This window comes from Amblyomma americanum, chromosome 10 (genome assembly GCF_052857255.1).
Source record: "Amblyomma americanum isolate KBUSLIRL-KWMA chromosome 10, ASM5285725v1, whole genome shotgun sequence".
Lineage (NCBI taxonomy): Eukaryota > Metazoa > Arthropoda > Arachnida > Ixodida > Ixodidae > Amblyomma > Amblyomma americanum.
In genome coordinates, this window is record NC_135506.1 from 107,782,125 (window position 1) to 107,802,624 (window position 20,500).

The window sequence follows — 20,500 nt, forward strand, 5'->3', positions numbered from 1 at the left end:
CTCCTTAAGTACTTAGCGGAGGGTTGCGGTGCGTATTAAAATTCAGGCGGTGGCAAAGCAAGTGTTCAAGATGTTCGCTGGGTCCGCGTAGTTTATGAAAAAAAATTATTTGTGCGAAAGAAAAGTCCAAGTGTATTTTGTGCAGGCGATTACGGTCACACCTATGTAAACTTTGTGGCATGCGAAAGTCGCAAGTGGGGTCACTCAGACATACTGGGTCTGTAATGAGGCTCCGAATCACATCACAGAGAGTACTGCACCCGTTAGGATTCAGCACCCACAAGTCTTGCGCCATGACTGCGGGAAAAGCGCATTGGCATAGCAGCAGGGTTTTATCATCATGCGCAGCTTTCGCTGCGGCGGCAGGGTGGTTGCCTCCGAGCTCAAGTTGCACCAGTGCCAGCATTTTTCCAGCGCCAATGCCAAATCCGAGCACCATCTACCACGTCCTTGGCCAGGCTTTCTTTGATGCAGAAAAATTCATCCCCTTCACAGTGTAAGAAAAAGCGGCGGAGGACTCCTGTTTTACGAATTGGAAAAACAGCGCAATCAAAGACGAGACACAAGAGAAGCAAAAAACACAGCGCTGGTGTTTTGTGCTTCTCTTGTGTCTCGTCTTTGATTGCACTGTTTTTCCAATTCGTAAAACATGTACCAACCAGCCCGTATTTGCCCTCTTCAGGACTCCTATGCTGCGCTTATGAGTTGAGTGGATAGATGACGCGGTTTCCTGCGTCATCTCTTGCTTATGCAACGCTTCAGCCTTTTTAAGTTGTTTCAATTATTCAGTTGATCAATTACACACTCTCAATTTTCGTAAGTAGCATAATCAAGCATTGGCTTTTTATTTCTAAGCATCTTCACACTTTTGAACCCCATTTTTCTAGATCTTTTCCTTTCTTCATTTCGTTAATTACAAACATTTTATTAACTCATCATTGCATTTCGCACACCAATCAATCGTCAATCACTAGAACAACAAATTATAATTATACGATTTTTTCACACATGACAGCACCGCTTAAGGTAGATTTACACGACGGACCATTGCCAGAGGATAAATGGGACATCACGTGACAACTGGTCTCATAGTGCGTAGCGTGAATGCACATTTATGAGAAATAAAATGAAACAACGCAGCGCGTACATGCCCGCCTCTTAAACTTGATGCGCCAATTGTATACAACCGTCTCGTTAACGCTTAAGCATACCACTCCGCCACATCATGTATGATACGCCAGTAGTAGATTTATTGAGTCAGAATTCTTTGATTACGGAATGATAAAAAATTCACTGTATAAAGGGGTCGCTATCTCCGACTGCTTGGTACATGAGGAAAGTGTATACAACAATCCCGCGTGGGATTCGTGATAGTTGCAAGCTGAATATAAGGATTTGCCAAACTCTTGTGTCCCCTCCTTTTCTCTTTGCGCGGCGAAAGATCATTCCACTTGTAGGATGTTCATTTCGTCGTCTCGCAGGTGAGCGGCGCTGGTAGAGTCTGGCCCAACCTCTTCAACGACGTGAAGCAACTCAGCGCATCCGAGACAGAGGAGCTCCTCGTTATAAGGGAAAGCTGCTCCAGGGTAACTCAGCCCGGTCTGTACGAGACTTCGGGGCTTTCAGGTAGGTCAGCTAGTGGCCGTCACACAAGTGCTGCCAGACGATATAATTAGCCCTCGCATGGGTGTCCACCGATATATGCGAGAGAGTTACGACGCCATTTCCTCTTTTCAAAACTGGTTCTGGTGTCCACCTATATATGTGAGACAGTTACTGCACCATTTCCTTTTTCAGTTTTGTTGCGGAAGCGGCGTGCATTGTGAGGAGGAGGGAGTTTTTATTAATTTATTTAGGAATACTGTCCACCCTCAGTTGAGGGTCGTTACAGGGAGGGATGTTACACATAACACGTTCATACAAAAATAAGCAGCCAGATACAAAAATAAATATGTACATACAATACAGTGGCCTACGGATACAACGCGATCACTGCATCCGAAAACCACGATACGACCTGCAAAACGAGCAGAAGCTTTTCAGCCATGCTGTCCTTCAGGCGTGTGCCGTGCCCTCTGAGGCCGTGGGAGTCGAGGTGTCGGTGTTCCGCACACGGGGATGAAGGGGATTTTTCGCTCACGGCCGACGCCGATGACCCCGGCTTTTCTGCGACATGAGCTCCTTCACCTTGTCGCGTTAAAACTTAGTGCGTCGCTTGTCCACATACATATAAGAAGGCGAGTCATCATAGTCTTATTTTCTTGCGAACGTCTTGATCTCCGCGCAGAGCTGACGCTGTAAAAACGGTTGGTAGCTATACCCGGATGCAACTCAAGAATGAAGCGGCCAATGCCCCTCAAAGGAGCCCCTCTAGCCAATGACGTCGGTTGATCCTCCCCTTGAATGATTCTCTACCTCTTCCTCTTGACATGTGCCCTTGAATCCGTTAGCGGGGAATCCCAGGGGGCGGCAGATGAATGGCGGATAATTACGGCTTAATCGGATTAACCGCGACTTCATGAAAATTAGCCGACACCATTGGCTGGAGGGCCATATTTGAAAGGCATCTGCCCCTTCGATCTTGCATTACCAGAATGTTCGCCCCACCCCACCCCCCTCCCGCCTCGCCCCGCTTTCTGCTTCAGGCGCAAAATCCTCAACGCAAGTGTTTACTGCTCGCTCCCGGCGAGGGACATATATGTTTTGGTTATGCAGGTCGTAGGTACGTTTGCAACTGCTAACTGCTCACTTGTCATTTTTCTTCAGACACATGGAAGGCGGTTCCCGCCGGCCGGCCGTAGCACGGAAGCAAAAAAGGTCCTTTGCGCACTGCCACCACACCAGCATGATTCAGGCAGTCACCGCCTCCTATCTGTCTGGTAAGCCTGTGGTTTCTCGATAAATAGAAGCGAAGGTGTGGGGTAATTGGTACTTCATTCATCTGCCTCCTGTAGCATAAAACTAAAACCATAAGAACGAATTCGTGGTACTTCTATTACTGTCTTGCTCGTTTGCGGTCACCTGTGATGCGGACGATATCCAGGTCAAGCCAATTAAGTTTGTTATAGATATATTATCATCGCCACTAAGTTATTTATTCAACTTATGTTTTTTAAAGGGCATATTTCCAAATAAAATGCAGGTGGCTAAAGTAGTAGTTATTTACAAGAAAGGTGACAAGAACTCCCTTGGAAATTATAGACCTATTTCTTTGCTCCCTGTCTTTTCTAAAGGCTTAGAAAAGCTTATCTTCTCTCGACTGCAAAAATTCATAGAAAAAAATGATATTATAACAGGATGGCAGTTTGGATTTCGGAAGAATAAATCCACTGAGCTTGCGCTTCTTCACGAGAAAGAATATATCCTAAACAGTTTTGAAAAGAAACATATCGTGCTAGCTACCTTCGTAGATTTCAAAAAAGCATTTGATTCTCTAAATCACGAACTGCTGATTAGAAAGCTTGAAATGTATGGAATTAGAGGTCTTCCTCTGCAACTTTTAAACTCTTATCTTTCTAATCGTGCACAATATACAACCATTAATGGTATTGAGTCTTCTTTAAAGAATATAAAATGTGGAGTGCCGCAGGGTAGCATATTGGGGCCTTTGCTCTTCAACTTATTTATTAACGACATAGTAAACATCACCGACCAAGCATCGTTTTTTATTTATGCAGACGACACAAGTATTTTCCTCTTAACGAATGACTGCGATTCCCTGATAGACAAAGGAAACAATATTTTATGCCAACTAAACACCTGGACAGAACTAAATGGGTTAAAAATAAATGTGAATAAAAGCAAGGCTGTTATCTTCGGACCAAGGAATAAACTTCTGCATACAAATAAAAAGCTACTACTTAATTCAGAGGAGATTGAGATAGTAGAAAAATTTAAAACACTTGGAGTCGTCTTTCACGAAACAATGTCATGGGACCATCATGTAGATACTATCTTGCCTAAACTCGCTCGAGTCGTAGGACACCTATATCGCCTGAAAACAATGCTTCCTTCGAGGATTAAGGAGCTCATATACAAATCGTTGTTTTTGTCCCATTTAAATTATTGTCACCTTGTCTGGGGCATGACCACTCTGAATAATCTAGACAAAATTTATCTACTTCAAAAGAAAGCGATAAGGTGCATATTCCAGCTTAGTTTCAACCAGCATACAAACCAGTACTTTGAAGATGCATTTATTATGAAAATTTTTGACATCTATAGTTTTCAACTGCTTTCAAGATATAAGAAGGAGCTACTTCGTCATACTGATTATTTGGGGAGACTGGCCTCCCTAACGCCGAGCGAGAAGCTGTATAACACTAGACAACACTCCCCGTGGCAGACTAAAACTCCAAGAACAAACTACGGATTACAAATGATTGCCTTCCAGTTGCCTAAACGCCTAAACACGTTACATCATAAAAATATTGACATAATTAGTACGCCGATCCGTGACCTTTGTAAACATTTCCTGTGTTTCAAAAATTAGTCTGCTTTTATAATCTTTTCATTTTTCCTTTTTATTCAGTGTTTGCATCAAAAGTTTGTAGTACTAATTTTGTTATTGTGATACTGTTGCACAATATGTATTCTTTGTTCCGCTGATGCCTTTGTATATGTAGGGGCCGAGGGCTCGTCAAGCCTTGCTGGCTTTTTTCCTCGGCCCTTTTCATCGTTGTGATGAATAAATCTCTATTATTATTATTATTATTATTTCTGCAACATGGCATGTTAAAGAGTTTCTACTCGTCCTGTATTTTCGTGCAACGCACTGAGGACGCTTCATATGCTCCCTGGTTTGATCAAGCTCATGAGTTGCGACAGATCCCCGCATTCCTCCACAGAAGCCCGGTGCAAAAAGAGGGTGAGAGGAAGCCCCGTTTGTTCATACTTAATCTCATCAGCAGTTTGCAGCACACTATAGATAACGCAGCAACCTGAGCCAATGGGAATGGCGCGCGCTTCATAAATATGTTCCTCCGTGCCTCAATTTTCCGGATGGTGGCTCCATCTCTGGGGAGGAAAGATAAAACTGTTCAGCAGCTCTTGTTTTCGCATTAAGTGGCCCTTCGTATCTCTTAAGTTTTCTTTCTACTGCGACAGCATTAGAAGAACCATGACGGCGAAAACTGTGGCGTCGGACTCTGCGTATCTGTGTGTGTGTGTGTGTGCATGGCTTCACCTACCAAGAGTTCCAGGGGTCGTTCATGCGGAGTTCATGCTCCCTCTGCTACCGCTCCGCCTCTCGCCTGCTATAAAACCGGCTGTAACCAAGCACCGGCTGTAATGACTTACCGGCTGTAATGAAACACCATTGATTGCTTCACGTGATCATGACGTGTTTCTCTGCGCCATGGCACAGGGACACGTTATCTTCATCTATAAAACAAACAAGAATACAGGGCTAGCTCCAGCTTGCATAGAACACGTACTATCTCTGTCTATATAGGCGGGTGCTCATATAACTTCCCCGACGCTGCTGTAAAGTGCACGTTTTGAGAGATACCTACCTGGGATCCTTCAGTGTCACTAGCAATCAACGTTATTGCTACTTCTCCCCCTCCCCAAAAGGAGAACGAACTGTGTCAAGGCCCTTTGTTGTTCTGAACAATCGAAGAACGCCCCCAGCCATGGTAATGCCTTTATAAGCGACCCTCTCGTGAGGGCTGCGGTGGGTGTGTCCCCGTGCGGGCGCTGCCGTTTAGGGTTGTTCTTTTTCCGTCGGGAGGCGACATTTTAACGCGACAGCGTAATGGAACTCATGTCGCAGAAATGCCGGTGTCGGCAGCGTTGGCCGTGAGCGAAAAATGGCGAATCTCGGTGGACACCTGAACCGCGCCGTAAGGGGATGGGTTTTCTTTCCCTTACGGCGCGGCGCGGTACGGTTGTCCAGAGAGAATTGTGAGACAGGCGTCATCTCCTATCCTTAAAACCATTTTGAAGCGAAAAGCTTCACTACGTTAGTCAACACCGCTCTTCACGCGAGTCGGCTTATGTAGGAGCACGAGTGACGTCACGCACGGCGCAGGTGGCCGCCACCGACGGCCGCCGACTCCGCCGCCTTTTCTCACTCAACGCTAATTCATTCATTCCACATCTTTCTCTCATCACGAATCAAAGCACGAATGAGGCGTCTACATATCCAGGGAGCCAGTTATGCGCCCTTCCTTTGCTCAAAGCTATCGCCGTCTAGAACATTGTCAACGCCAATGCCAATGAACGCAATGAACGCCGATATCTTTCGCTCTGTATGCCCTGGATTAGCTGAGCTAATCCACATTAATTTTTCATTGAATTTTCCTTCCCTTACGGTCCGAGTCGGGTGTCCACCGAGATATGTGAGACAGGCATCCTTTCCTTAAATCGTCCGACGGGCCATGCGTCGCGCCGAACGGGCGATGGTGTACCGTGCACTCCTTGGCAACGCTGCAATACGCTGTCGCGTCTCATTCTTAAAGACTAAGCTTAAGCGTCCTCCCTTTTTTTTCACGACGACATTATAGGCTTCATGTGTGGATAGGAAGCTTCTAAATTTCTGGCGAGAACAACACTTCTATGCCTGGCCAGGCAGCCGAAAGTGCAGTATTTAGAAACAATATAGGCGGCGTTTTATTTGTGTCTGTCTTAAAATGGTATAGTTGTCGACGCCATAATCAGCTAAGCAGATAATCAAGGCATAATAAAGGATCAGAAAACATTCTGACTCTCATATCTATCTTTACATTGCAGGTTTCGTCGAGAAGAAATTGCCGTTTCCGCTGTGCCCCGCACATCGAGGGGTCGCACGAGCAGGCTCCGTCGTCTCTTCAGAAACCCTGAGGGTGCAACTTCGAAGCAGATGGCGCTCCCGACGACGCCCGACTAAAGCCCATTAACAATTTGAGCAAGGGGCTTTATGCCGGAACTCTTCGGTAAGCATGGGTGTTCTTCGACCTTTCACGCGGTCCTTTTTTAGGCCAAGCTTTGGTGAATAGCGCATTACGTGTGGCCAGTGCTTCCATGAGTCAAGCGCCCGCCAATTCTCACGCCAAGGCAGAGAGAATTTCATTCGCGGTAAACATTTCCTATCGGAGTACGTAAACAGGAGAGAAAGCGCGATATCTATGTTCGTGTGGTGGAAGTGAGTAGGTAGACAGCAACTTATAGTGGGGGCCACGTAAGTAAGATAAGACGGGAGCACCGACTCTGACGCGCCCCTATGCAATCGGCAGGTGCAATTTTGCTACACAAACGCCTAGTCTACGTGGGGCAGGTCGGACCACTCAACGGTGCGCTGTACTGTCCCTCTCGCTGCGCTTCACTCGCCTTCGTGGTTGTGTTCACACTTTCCCCTTTCGCTATCCTTCTTGCAGACATAGCCACATTGACACGCCACCCCTCTTCATTTGCCGCAAAACAACATGCGGGAAGACGATGTCCCGGCAGACCCATTAAGTACTCAGCAATGCCTTGCGGATTGTTAAAATTTTAGTGGCAGCAAATTGAAATTCTGGCGGTAGGCGAGAGCGCAACTGATGGGCCATAGATCCCATTAGCCTCTAGGCGAAGAAAGGTGAACATATGCGTGTTGCCTTAAGGCCTGTTTGATAATTAGTAGGTGTGTCGTTGGAAAGAAGGAAAAAATAAAAGGAGAGAAATGAAAATAAAATAGAATGCTTCTGTGCCACTGCGCGGACGAGTAACCCTCTTGTCTTCGCAATGCAGGTGCTCCTTCCTGTGTTCACACATGTGCTGTTGCCTGTTCTGGCTGCTGCCTGCGTTGACGTGCGGCGACGTTATCGTCATCACTACGGCAGTCATGAAGCTGATACCAATTCCGTAACAGCGGCTGACGTCACGTTTACCTGGATTTCGCCACCACCTGGCTCTGGGACCATCCGTTCGTCGTGGGAAATACAATCGCCGCAGACATCATGTTTTTCGCCACCTATAAAAGATCGCCCGTGGACCGCGGCGCCTTGTGGGCTCGGCAGCTGTGCCACTGCGCGGACGAGTAACCCTCTTGTCTTCGCAATGCAGGTGCTCCTTCCTGTGTTCACACATGTGCTGTTGCCTGTTCTGGCTGCTGCCTGCGTTGACGTGCGGCGACGTTATCGTCATCACTACGGCAGTCATGAAGCTGATACCAATTCCGTAACAGCGGCTGACGTCACGTTTACCTGGATTTCGCCACCACCTGGCTCTGGGACCATCCGTTCGTCGTGGGAAATACAATCGCCGCAGACATCATGTTTTTCGCCACCTATAAAAGATCGCCCGTGGACCGCGGCGCCTTGTGGGCTCGGCAGCTGTGCCACTGCGCGGACGAGTAACCCTCTTGTCTTCGCAATGCAGGTTAGAAAATCATACTCTCTTTTTGCAAAGAAATCGAGCAACTACTTCTTAATTCAGCTGCCGAGCCCGCAGTGTTGTACTTGTATTGTCGTTGAATGCTTTGCTGTTGTCCATTCGTTGCTTATGCAATCCGGTGACATAGAAACTAACCCTGGTCCTGACACTGCCGCCATACTTGCAGAACTACAGAAACTAACATCGGGCCAAAGCACGTTAATCAGCGAAGTAAAAGACCTCAGCAGCAGGTTAGTAGCGACAGACAAATCGATCACCGAATTAAGTAAGCGCATTACCGAATTAGAAACCCACTATCAGGACCTCGCATCACTTAAAACAGAAGTTGAATCCATTAAGACTGATGCCGCCACGTCGGCGAGCCAAATCAGTAACCTCGAATCCAGAGTAGACGATGCCGAAAACCGGTCGCGCCGCAACAACCTGTTATTTTATGGCTTACCTGATACTAGCTCAAAGGAAACGTCCTCTGAGTCTGAAGAACTGGTCACCCGCCTTTGCAGTGAAAATTTGGACATCACCATAGACCCAAAAGAAATAGAAAGAGCACATCGTCTTGGCCGTCACTCAAGTGAACGATGTCGACCCATTATCGTTAAATTCACTTTCCATAAGACAAAAGAATCCATCCTAAAAAACGCCCGGAAACTAAAAGACACCGACTACAGCATAGGAGAAGACTTTTCACATTCTGTCCGTAAGGCACGCAAACATTTACTACGTTTCGCGAAAGAAACATCTGATAAATACGCACAGCGCTTTAAAACACTGTACATAGGCCCCAAGCAGTATATATTCGACGACTTGACGGAAACGGTAAAAGAAGTGCCATAGCAATCACACTCTGCTCGCTCTAAAGCAACTCCCCGACAGCACACCCCCCGAACTAATCTTACCTTATCTGCAGTATTTACTAACATACGAAGCTTTTTACCGAAACGGGAAATCGTATCTAGTCTTGTCTTATCAACCAACAGCACCCTTCTCATTCTTACAGAAACGTGGTTAACAGGCAATATCAGTGATACCGAAATTTTAGCTGCGCTGCCCAACTTTAAAGTTTACCGTAAAGACCGGGAAAGAGCCCGTGGCGGTGGCGTGCTCATAGCCGTACATCAGCAGTTTTCAGCATCCTTAATCAATGTAGATTCTAACTTAGAACTGCTATGGCTGCTCTGCCACGCTGCCCCCCGAACTGTGCTGGTAGGAGTCTGTTACAGGCCACCGCAAAATGATCCGGACTTTTCCTACAAACTAAACAATGTGCTGAGTGAACTGACATCATCGTATCCTAACGCAGATATTGTTCTTTTTGGTGATTTCAATTTTCCCACTATTGACTGGCGTAACTACACCTCCATGACAAATTCTTCAGAAGCAAAAAATTTTGTCGATGTCTGTCTTAACTTCAACCTTACTCAGCTAATATTAGAGCCAACGCGCATTGCGCAGAATTCCGCCACCACTCTAGATCTGATATTAACCAACAGCCCTGATAGCGCAACAAGTATTACATACCTAAGGGAAATAAGTGATCATAAAGTCATTCATGCTACCTTCAGTTTTACACCCATGCTTCGTCAAGTTTCCAGGAAAACAATTCGTCTTTATGAAAAAGGTGATTTTCAAGCAATAAATGAAGAACTAACTGCTTTTTTTACAACTTATGAAACCGATTTTCACACAAAGTCTCTTAACGAAAATTGGACGATTTTCAGGGACAAAGTTCACGAACTAACAAACAAGTACATTCCGGTAGCTAGTTTCCGTGCTAACCAGCAAAAACCGTGGTTTACTACGGCCCTGAAACGCCTGGAAAACAAGAAAAAGCGTCACTATCGGGCAGCAAAGCGGAACCCAAGCCAAGCATCATGGGAAAAGTACTACACTGCCGAAGCTGATTACCTTGCTGCTATCCGCAACGCAAAACACACCTTTTTCCACTCTGACTTGCCAAAAATGCTAATACACAACCCTAAAAAATTCTGGCACGTAGTAAACCCGAAGGATACACGTACAATTGTTCTTACTAACGATATGGGTCAAACCATCAGCGATTGTGAATGTGCTGACATTTTCAATAGAGCCTTTTCAACTGTTTTTGCGAAAGAGTGTGATTTACCTGCTAACGCCTTCATAAGTTCCTTCACAGCGTCAACCATGGATCCAGTTTCTTTCTTCGCAGATGGTATATCATCTCGTATCGAAAACATCAAGCTAACGTCATCAGCCGGGATCGATGAAATTAACTCGAAATTTCTGAAAAATACTAAGCACATTTCCGCGGCCTACTTATCACTATTGTACTCGCAGTCTCTCTCTTCAGGTAACATACCGCATGACTGGAAAGTGGGAAAGGTCGTCCCAATCTTCAAGTCCGGTAACAAAAACTCGCCCTTAAATTATCGACCCATTTCCCTAACAAGCATTCCTTGTAAAATCATGGAGCATGTAATTTATTCTCAAGTCATGAACTTTCTCGATTCCAACAATTTCTTTCATTCATCACAACATGGCTTCCGTAAAAACCTTTCCTGTGAGACACAACTGGCTACATTTGTTCATGACTTACATGCTAACCTTGACTGCAACCAACAGATTGATGCTATTTTTTTAGATTACGCAAAAGCCTTTGACAAAGTACCACACCAGAGATTACTACTTAAGCTCTCTTACCTAAATATTCACCCTAGCATTCTAAACTGGATTAAGGAATTTTTAACAAATCGAACCCAATTAGTCATAGTTAATAACGAATTTTCTGATTACATTCCAGTAACCTCAGGCGTCCCCCAAGGATCAGTGCTCGGACCGTTATTATTCTTAATATACATTAATGACTTGCCCCTCCACGTATCATGTCACATTCGTATGTTCGCAGATGATTGCGTCATTTATCGTACTATTAATAACTCTCCCCACCAAGAAGCCCTCCAGACTGACCTAACTAACGTTCAGAAATGGAGCGACCTGTGGATGATGACACTTAACCCTCAGAAATGCAAGATTGTATCCTTCACCCGTCGCACTAAACCATTTATTTTTTCGTACAATATAGCTCAAATCCCAATAGAAGCAGTTAACTCATTTAAGTACTTAGGAGTCACGCTATCTCATGATTTATCTTGGCGCACACATATTTCTAATGTAATATCATCCGCGAATAAAACACTAGGCTTTTTGAAACGCCACTTACGTCACGCTCCCCAACAAGTTAAACTCCTGGCTTACCAATCGCTAATCAGACCAAAACTAGAATATGCATCCCCCATATGGAATCCACATCAAATATACCTCATAAATGCCCTCGAATCCGTCCAGAACCGTGCCACTAGATTCATCCACAATACCTATTCATACCAAGTCAGCGTGTCGTCTTTAAAAGCAGAATCCGCCTTATCAACCCTTGTTATTCGTCGCCGCATTGCCAGCCTAAACCTGTTTCATAAGTTCTTTTACAGCACCCACGGTTACGCAGGCTATATCACATCACCAGCTCGCATATCGCATCGCACTGGTCACATTCTTCAAGTTGCCCGACCTCGGACCCATACGACCACGTTCGCTGCCTCCTTCTTCCCCCGAGCAGCATTAGATTGGAACGGCCTTTCCCACAGCATCGCCGCTATCACCTGCCCAACCAACTTTTCCAAAGCACTAACAGATCATATTGTATGTTGAACCCACATGGCAACCATTGTACTTATTTTTTTTTGTATAATCCACCCCTTATGTAATACCCCCACGGGGGTCCTTAAGGTAATAAACTGAACTGAACTGAACGTAAGTAATCCCAAGCGCCCTCCTTAATTCTTATCCTGGCCCTTGCCTCGTGAGGAGGCAAGTCTGTCTTGGTGTCTGAATGCATAGTCTTCGAGGACATAGCACGATGCAGTCCCGCCCTCACCAACGGCGGATTTTGGCCTGAATATGCAGCCTGATGTCTGAAACTGCAAGAGGCAGTGATTCTGGGCTGGAGACTGGGTGACAAGTAATCAATCTTTCCTGTGTTTGGCCAGGCGTAGCAACATTGACGCGAAGACATGAGTTCCGGCGATAGCTATTAAAGAGGCCACGTTATGTAATGGCGTCAAAAGCCCGTGTATAGGGCATGGTACGTCGCGTGGCCACATGCAGATAAAATTCGAGCTGAGGGTATCACGGACTCATTTTCAAACGATCGACTCGATCTCCAAGCAGAGCTTACGCTGCAAAAAACAGTTAATAGCAGTGCCGCGATTCTTACCATCATCCCATCCCTTCTGATGACCAATAAAAACAGATCGGGTGCACTATGGCCGCCCAATGGTTCCGCTGCAAAGTTCTTCAGGTTACAAATCCGCCAAAGCATGTACTCACTGCTCACTTTGGGCGAGATATGTGCTATTGCTGTACGAGTACGTGGGTTTGTGGCTTATCCTTGTCCTTGTTCTCCAGGAACATCAAATGTGGCTGCGGCCGGCCGGCCATAGCATGGAAGCAGGTCGCTCCAATGCGTGCGCGCGCCCACCTCACGACCATGCTTGGAGCAGTCACCATATTCAGCTGCTCTGGTAAGCCTGAGCGTGCCTTTATCGGTAAAATGAAGCGAAGGTTTCGGGTAGTTGGTATATACTCCATTCATATGCCTCCTACCGCGCAATACCGAACCGTAACAATGAATCGGTGGCTCTTCCGCGGAGTCTTGCTGAATTCCGCTGACGAATTTTTGCGGTGCGGCGTTTTAATGAGTTTCTGCTCGTCTTCTGTAATCTCCGTGCAACGCAATGAGGACGATTCTTTTCCGCCTGGATTGACACAACTCGCGAGTCTCGACCCTTTCGTGTCCCCGCTGCTCTCCTCATAAGCATGGGACATGGAAGAGAGGGTCAGGGGAGGCCTCGTTCGTCTATAGTTCCTCTCACGACCAGTTTGCCGCACTGTAGATAACGCAGCTTCCTAGGCCAGTCGAGATGACGCGCGCAGCACAGATATGTTCCTTCGCGCCCGAATTCGCCAAATGATGACTCTGATCATCATCATCATCTATCTTCTCATGGCCCTCATTATGATGGCAGGATTATGATTGCAGGATGATGGCAGATTGCGAAGCTAGAGCAACGGGAACAGGAAATCTCTAACGTGGTCTCGGCGCTGATTGAGCCAGAGACGCAATAGAAAAATAGAATAGAATAGACTTGTTTTGTTATCATCTCGGTCCTTGACTTTTCTCACTGTTGTGCTCACCATGACCTGCGTGATGACCGGCAATCGCCGATGGATCATTCTTGGGAAACATTATCAGCTTGCCTGCGGCATGGGTGGAGCGGACGTTACACTTTTTATCATTCTTTTTTATTTACCCTTTACTAGGCATCCTCTCACTCCAGTCGGACGTCCTTTCTTGGGGAGAAGTCTTGTCTATTAATTTGTTGTTATTTTCCTAAAACAAAAAACTAATACTTCCTCGCGCCCGACTGAGTCCGGGACACCACACAAACTGTCAGCGAAGAAACAGCGCTACAGTAAACTTAAAGAAAGTAATTCAATTTCTACTCGCACAGTAAAAAAAAATAAGAACGAAGCAAGCACATAAAGCAGCAAGCAAAACAAAACAATTCATACCACGGACGGTATCCGTGTATTACCTCCCGACAAAAAGACATAACTTCACATCACATAATGCACAAAACGAAAAAAAATGAGACCACCAAGATGTGCGTTAGAAAAGGGGATATTATAAACTCAACATTCACTCGGTCAAAAAAACAGTACACTCATTAAACACAAAGAAGCATTGTTTCGGTCAGAGCACCCTTAAATGCAGCTACTGATGGGTGCCGTAGAGTTATTGTAATGAGATTCTTACTATTGTTCAAATGCTCAGGTGTTTTGTGTTTTAGAATTTGTTCTCCGTTATTTGTTTTCAGATCCGTTCTGTGTATTTATCGATCCAAGATCAAAATTTTGATTAATTACAGCTGGTCTGATTTCAGTCCACTTCTTCCCCCGGAAAGAAGAGGCACACCTAGAGGGACGCAACACCGGTTTCGGACTGTGTGGCCACAATATGGAAGCAGGTGGTGCGAACAACGGTGCTTCGACACTTTCCCGTGGGGCGCACCGGTAAGTCCTAATGGGTCTCGGTTCACTGTTGGAAGCATGGCGGCACTTTCCGCTGAGGCACTAGCCCCCACCACCGCCACAGCTATGATCCTTTGGAAGTACACAGTAGACCCCACGACAGACGAACACACAGCGTCATACTCTTGGAACGCAACAAACTCGAAACAAACAGCTATAACGTCGATCCTCCACAATTCGCAATCTAAATTGACTAGACAAAAGCGTCAACTCTAAGAAACCAGAAGTTCGAATTGAAGCTCGATATTCCAGGCTCCAAAATACTAACCAGCTTAATTGTAACTTCCGGTTTATTCGAACTGACGCTAATTAACCTCGTAAACTTCTAGTGTATTGAAAATAGGCCGCGCATAATTCCAGTCAATCTTCGGTTTCCCGCTGGTCAGTAAAGTCGGCTGTACTACAATGAAAACTTTGTACTCTGCAATGATGATGATTATAATAACGCCTTTATTCATGGCATCAGAAATACAGAATAACAACTGCCCAGCCTCCTAAAGTCTCATATTCCTTGAAACGTCACTTGAGAAATAGCGAACCCCCGCACCCCCCGCTCGGTCAGAACTGTGCAATTCCCACGTATACTACGCTGATGTCACGTCGTGTAATCGAAAACTAAGTTAGAGCGTGCACCTGTTAACCATCGACAGGACCACACCCGGAACATCGAGGGCCACAGAGTTAATTAGGGCCACAAGGCAGAAGAATGGGCGCGCAATCTGGTTCCTACAGGAGTAGGTGTGCTGTTAGGGCACAAAATTATTATTTTTAAATTATTGTCTTTTCTGCCGCTGGCTCCGTTTCTGCCTAATTTTTCTATGAGGAATATTAACCGTCTTCCGTCTGCCCGAAATTTCATTAAATTTAAGGCCACGACTCTTACAGAAATTGTATATAGACTTTCAATAGACTTCTTGTGGGCTCTATTGCCTTTTTACAGCTTTTTTCTTTTGTCCATTGGTAGCCAGTAGATTGTCTACACACAAGAGTCTAGTAACAAATTACGGCATAAATCTAGATTCTCTGTAGGCCGTCTGTAGCATTGATATTGTTTGTAGACAAGTCTAAAGGATTTGTCGATAGAAAGTCTATAGACTATATTGACAAAATAATATGGAAAGACCACAAACTGTCTAAAATAATATTTGCATGGGAGGGTTGCGTTCAGTGTTCGTTCATGGTAAAAATGACTGTATTGCTAACCATGGCTATATTCAGGTTGTTTTCTTTTCGGTAGCATGAGACTCATTTATTGCCCGCCGCTTGATTCGTACTCTCTGTCAATAACTCGGACTACGTTAGGAAATGCTTGTACGGTAACTCATATTTGAACGTGCGTGGTTAAAGCATGCCGTGCCATCCTTCTATGAACCTCTCTGTACACGCATTATCGTTGCTGGTTCGGAGTCGCCTGGTGCCATCCTCCGGAACTTAAAAAAGAGGCACTTCAACGGGACCGCAACATGGAAGCAGGTAGTGGCAGCGACCCTGACGTTGCCATCCCTGCATTGGGTAATGACCGCTTCTTTGCTCGTCCCTAAGCTTCGCCTTCACGGTAGCGCCAGGGCCCTTCAGTTTGTCGAAGAGTGCGTTGTTTGGCAGGGATTGCGTCACTGTCACGCGGCTAGCGACGCAACTGAGGCGGCGGCGATACTTAGCACCCCGGAAACAAAAACAAAACTGGCTCTTGGGCATGACATTCTCTAAGAAAGCCTCGAATTTGCTCGGTTCACAGTTATGCTGGAAGCCAGTTGAACAAATAGAGCAGTCCTTGGCCACAAGATCTCCCTTGAATGTGGACATTTCTGCAGCTCATTCGTTTCATGGTATACGGCTGATTCTGAAGACGGCGCGAAAAAGAAAAAAAAAGGCGCAAGGAAACAACGGCCCTTTTACGCTGTCTTTAGAATATACCTCAGCTAGGAAGCAGCTATCATAAACCATGGTAAACCCTTCGCCAAAAGTAACCGGTCTGCCCGGTTTGCTTCACATTTTTATAGCGGAACAGTCATCGCACCCATGCAATTGTAAATCTTTGTGATGTAAGGAGAAACCTTTTTCTCACCTACCAATACAATTTGGTTTTTAGGAAAGAGCTGGCGGCTCAATTTTATAAGGGAGAAGCAAACCATGCAGCCTGGTTACATTTGGCAAAGACTGTACTTCTTGTTTCATGAGTCCGTAATGCGCGCGTCACACGACCAATGGCGTGAAAACGCATGAAAACGTGTTTTCATATGGTCCCATCAGCCTTTATTTTACTCTTACTATTAAATTTAGTTGAAATGCAGCGAGTAATCCTTTTTTTTTACCGCGTAAGCGGTTGGCTTATGGTGACTATATTGTGGCGGTTGTTCAGGGTGCAGATTAACAAGAAACGCCCCCTAGTGTGTGTTTTCTCATTAAAAAAGTTCTATCAACGCAATCTTTATGCTCTGTTGTGCGTCTTTTCGTTCGCATGTTGTGCCGCAGTCTTCGAGAACAGACTTCCGTCTCCACAAAGTGGGGTACAGGAGAGGCCACGCCACCTAGCCTCGCTGCGGAATCCTGGCGTCTCGCCGACGATGCACCTTTGACAGCCCTGCCTTTGTCAACCTGGCTAATCGTCTGTGGTCCGACCAATTCAAGCACCCTTTGCGAAGTTACTTGTGTGGACGATTGCTCTCGAAGTGTTAGTCTTCGGTGCATCTTCGGGCTGTTGTCCGCATCGCCACCCGTCCACAACTCATGTTCCTGAAGCAAAATAAATATGACCTTAGTTGAGATGCTTGAGAGTTCGGCTTTGCGTTGGCTTCGTGAACCGATGAGCCTGTTAGTGGTGCGACACGTTCGCAAGCAAGATGCGCAGGTAAATAAGCCGTAAAGCAGTTTCTGAACGGCGGCGATGACTTTGAAAGCAGTTTCTTAAGCGTCCAGCTCTTTCTGGGAATAAGGGCACATTCAAATGTCGGAGTTGCGGACGTCAAAAGTGTTTTGGTCCATAAGTATTAAGTTATAACACCCGCTCGATTTTTGTTGAGAAGTAGGTGAGGTAGCGTTTTCATTTGGTATTGTGGCCATGGCGCTATGTATATATTTATGAGGGAACTACCTTGGTTTGCATGTTCAGAACAGGCTACAGGATCCGTCTGCGCAGGTTTAATGCCGTGTTAGGTATTTTCCTGTGCCGTCTATAGATAACACGGCTGCGCCAGGAGCTCTGTTTTCTTAGCCCCTAGAACCGGAGCATGGCTTGTACCACCATTGTCATTTCTGACATTCTAGGGAATGTATTGGACTCCAGGCAGCACTGCAAAATAATCCTCAGCACAATGTTTTCCCCGGTGTGTGGCGTGCAGCTCCCCACACAGCCTGCACATCTTTCGCTGTTCTGCGTTTTTGGTTCCGCCAAAGCGAACTTCTTATAACGCGATGCCTATAGGTTCGGTTGGTAACCGCCATAACCGACATCGTGTGGAAGGAACTCAGCAAGAATGCAGCCCACACTGAAGGTTGCAAGTCCCGTCCGTCGACACAAGAGAAGCGCGAACACCTTCCAAAGGCAAAATTCAGGTACACAACCAACACCTTCCAAAGGCGAAAATCAGGTACATAACCACTTGACATTGGAAAGAATCCTAAGATGCGAGGGTTCGTGATTCCGCTGAATGCAGGGAGTGGAAGTGAGATTTGTCCTGGCTGCGACATACGAATTCTCTCCTGCATTCATGGGTTACACATGCTAATCTCCAAAGTTATTGAGGAAGGTTAACTAATGCGGACAACAACACTGCTTCTTCTGGTAGTTCCGGCATGTTTATAATTGGTGAGCCCGTACTACGTTGAGTATTTTTGGACAAAGTGTAGGTTAAGCTGCAGTTCATGTGAACCTGAGGGTGCGTTTTCTGAAAGATGTCGTTGACCTCCCCAGGTGGAGGGTTCGCAGCTTGGTTTGCCAGCTTGCCAGCCCAAAGCCTACCGCTTGAGACCTTCAAAAAAAATGGCATTGCTGCAATTGCCGTGGCTCTTGTCCCAGTCGGCGAGGGTGCGATCAAAATGAAAACCCCCAAACTAATTCGACAGGAGCTAAGATTATTGACAGACCACTATCTGCAGATCTCTAAAGTGCGTACAGTTGGCCGTAGAGGCATTGTGTGCAAGCCCTCTGACATCGCTTGTGTTGCAGACTTGCTTCAGTACAAAATTTTCAGCTCACGCGCAAGAAACTCTAGAAGAATTTCAGGATTCAGAAGTTGGGGTCTTTTCAGTCTACCGCTGTAGTAGAGAGGTAAATGGCTTGTTTATTGCTACTGAGTCTGTAATTACTTTTGCTGGCTCTTCCTGCCCTGCTAAATTAAAACTTTTCTCGATTGTATACCGTGTGGACACTCTGGAACGCCGCCCTCTTCAATGCACCAACTGCTGGCGGTTCGGGCATAGCGGCAAAGCATGCAAGTCAGAGACCCAATGCCGTTTAAGTGGAGAAGGTCATTCTGCTGAAAACTGCACCTCAGAGCAGTCTCATTGTTGCCTCTGCAGCAACACCCACTTAGCTGAAGATGCCAACTGCGCAAAACATAGTGAATAGCGTAGCTTGTTGTAAATTATCAAAGAGAAGTGGTACTCAAGAGCCGATGCTTACTCTGTTCTTAACAGAAAAAAAGACTCATATGCTAGTCGTGTGCGCGCTTCTGTTGGGAACATTGAGTCCAACTTGACTTCCTCGATTGTGACCACAGTAGAAAAAGCCCTTACTAAGGTGGTGGAGCGATTGCTAAACACTTTTTTGGGGGCGTTGGCTCAGTTTGTTGCTGTTCAATTATGTGTCACCGTCAACATCCTCCGCTCTGCCAGTCACGTCTGCATCTGTTTCAGCTTGTGCAGCTAGTGCTGGAGGCTCAACATGACCTCCTAATGCTCCCCAAGTCCCAGCTAAGATCTCTGTTCCTAGCAGTGCTTGTCGCACTGACATCTACACAACAGACGTCGGAACGTCGTGCCCTATGCAGAAGCGCCGTGCTTCCTCGTCACCATCTAAATCTAGTTCTGGACGTTGCGACAGTTCAGCTTATATTAAATTTGGTTTTATGCCTGCTGAAATAATCTGCGCAGTACACGTGTGGATTCGAGGCGAGGAAGGCTGTGAACACACTGGCGTACTGGCCGACATCAATGTCAAGTTGGCTGTTTTGGTCGAGATGAAAGTGCAAGTTGATGGTTTGGCGGGTTTGCGAACAACAATAGAGAGTCCTGAAACATCTGTTCAAATGATGTCTGATAAGTATGATGAAATTCCGGCACACCAAAAAAAAAACAGGATTCTGATATTCAGACCCTCAAAAAAATTATGGGCGACCTTGAAGCAACTGATCTTGCAAATGAAATTATCAACCTAAAATTGCAGGTCAATGAGCTTGAGCAGTATGGTAGAGGTCAAAAACTAGAACTTCATGGCCTTAAGCAAGGTGAGGATGAAAATTTGCTGTCAAACGTGAACAAACTTGCTCGTGAACAACTTTAACGTGAACAAAGTGGCTCGTGTAGCTGTAATTCACAAGGGCGATGACGCCAACAACCTCAACAACTACAGACCGATTTCTGTTCACTCTACTTTTGCGAAGGTTGCTGAACATGTAATAAATAATCGCCTGTATAATTATCTGGCACGACACGAAATTACTTCGAAAGAGCAATATGGTTTCCAAAAGAATGAAACAACAGAATCTGTTTTGCTTAATACAAAGGAACAGCTAATTGATAATATGGAAAGAAGACGAGTAACAATAGGAATTTTTCTCGACTTCAAGAAAGCCTTCGACTCGGTAAAACACGATATCCTTGTTCAAAAGCTGGAACGGTACGGGGTAAGAGGTCTTGCTCTTGAGCTTCTAACCAGTTATTTGAAAAATCGTTTTCAATTAACACAAATAAATGCAGTATCATCAACATCAGCTGAAATGGTAGTTAGTGAACCACAGGGTTCTATTTTAGGGCCGATAGTGTTCCTTCTATATATTAACGACATAGTGAACATACCGCAAACTAA

The 20,500-nt window shown here is 45.7% G+C and overlaps 1 protein-coding gene and 1 long non-coding RNA gene across 2 annotated transcripts; both read left to right on the forward strand.

Annotated features, from left to right (window-relative positions):
• The first annotated feature begins 2,770 nt into the window (after window positions 1-2,770).
• LOC144107733 (uncharacterized) lies at window positions 2,771-12,863 on the forward strand. Its single transcript, XR_013309366.1, has 3 exons — window positions 2,771-2,879; window positions 6,733-6,914; window positions 12,790-12,863. It is a non-coding gene; the product is annotated as an uncharacterized LOC144107733 (long non-coding RNA).
• On the forward strand, window positions 8,017-9,807 carry LOC144107291 (uncharacterized). Its single transcript, XM_077640293.1, has one exon. It carries the CDS (start codon window positions 8,017-8,019, stop codon window positions 9,184-9,186), a length of 1,170 nt encoding a protein of 389 aa, XP_077496419.1. The 3' UTR covers window positions 9,187-9,807.
• Window positions 12,864-20,500: the final 7,637 nt, after the last annotated feature.

Coding starts and splice junctions, on each gene's coding strand:
- LOC144107291 (XM_077640293.1), top strand. CDS start 8,017: ATGCAGGTGCTCCTTCCTGTGTTCACACATGTGCTGTTGCCTGTTCTG.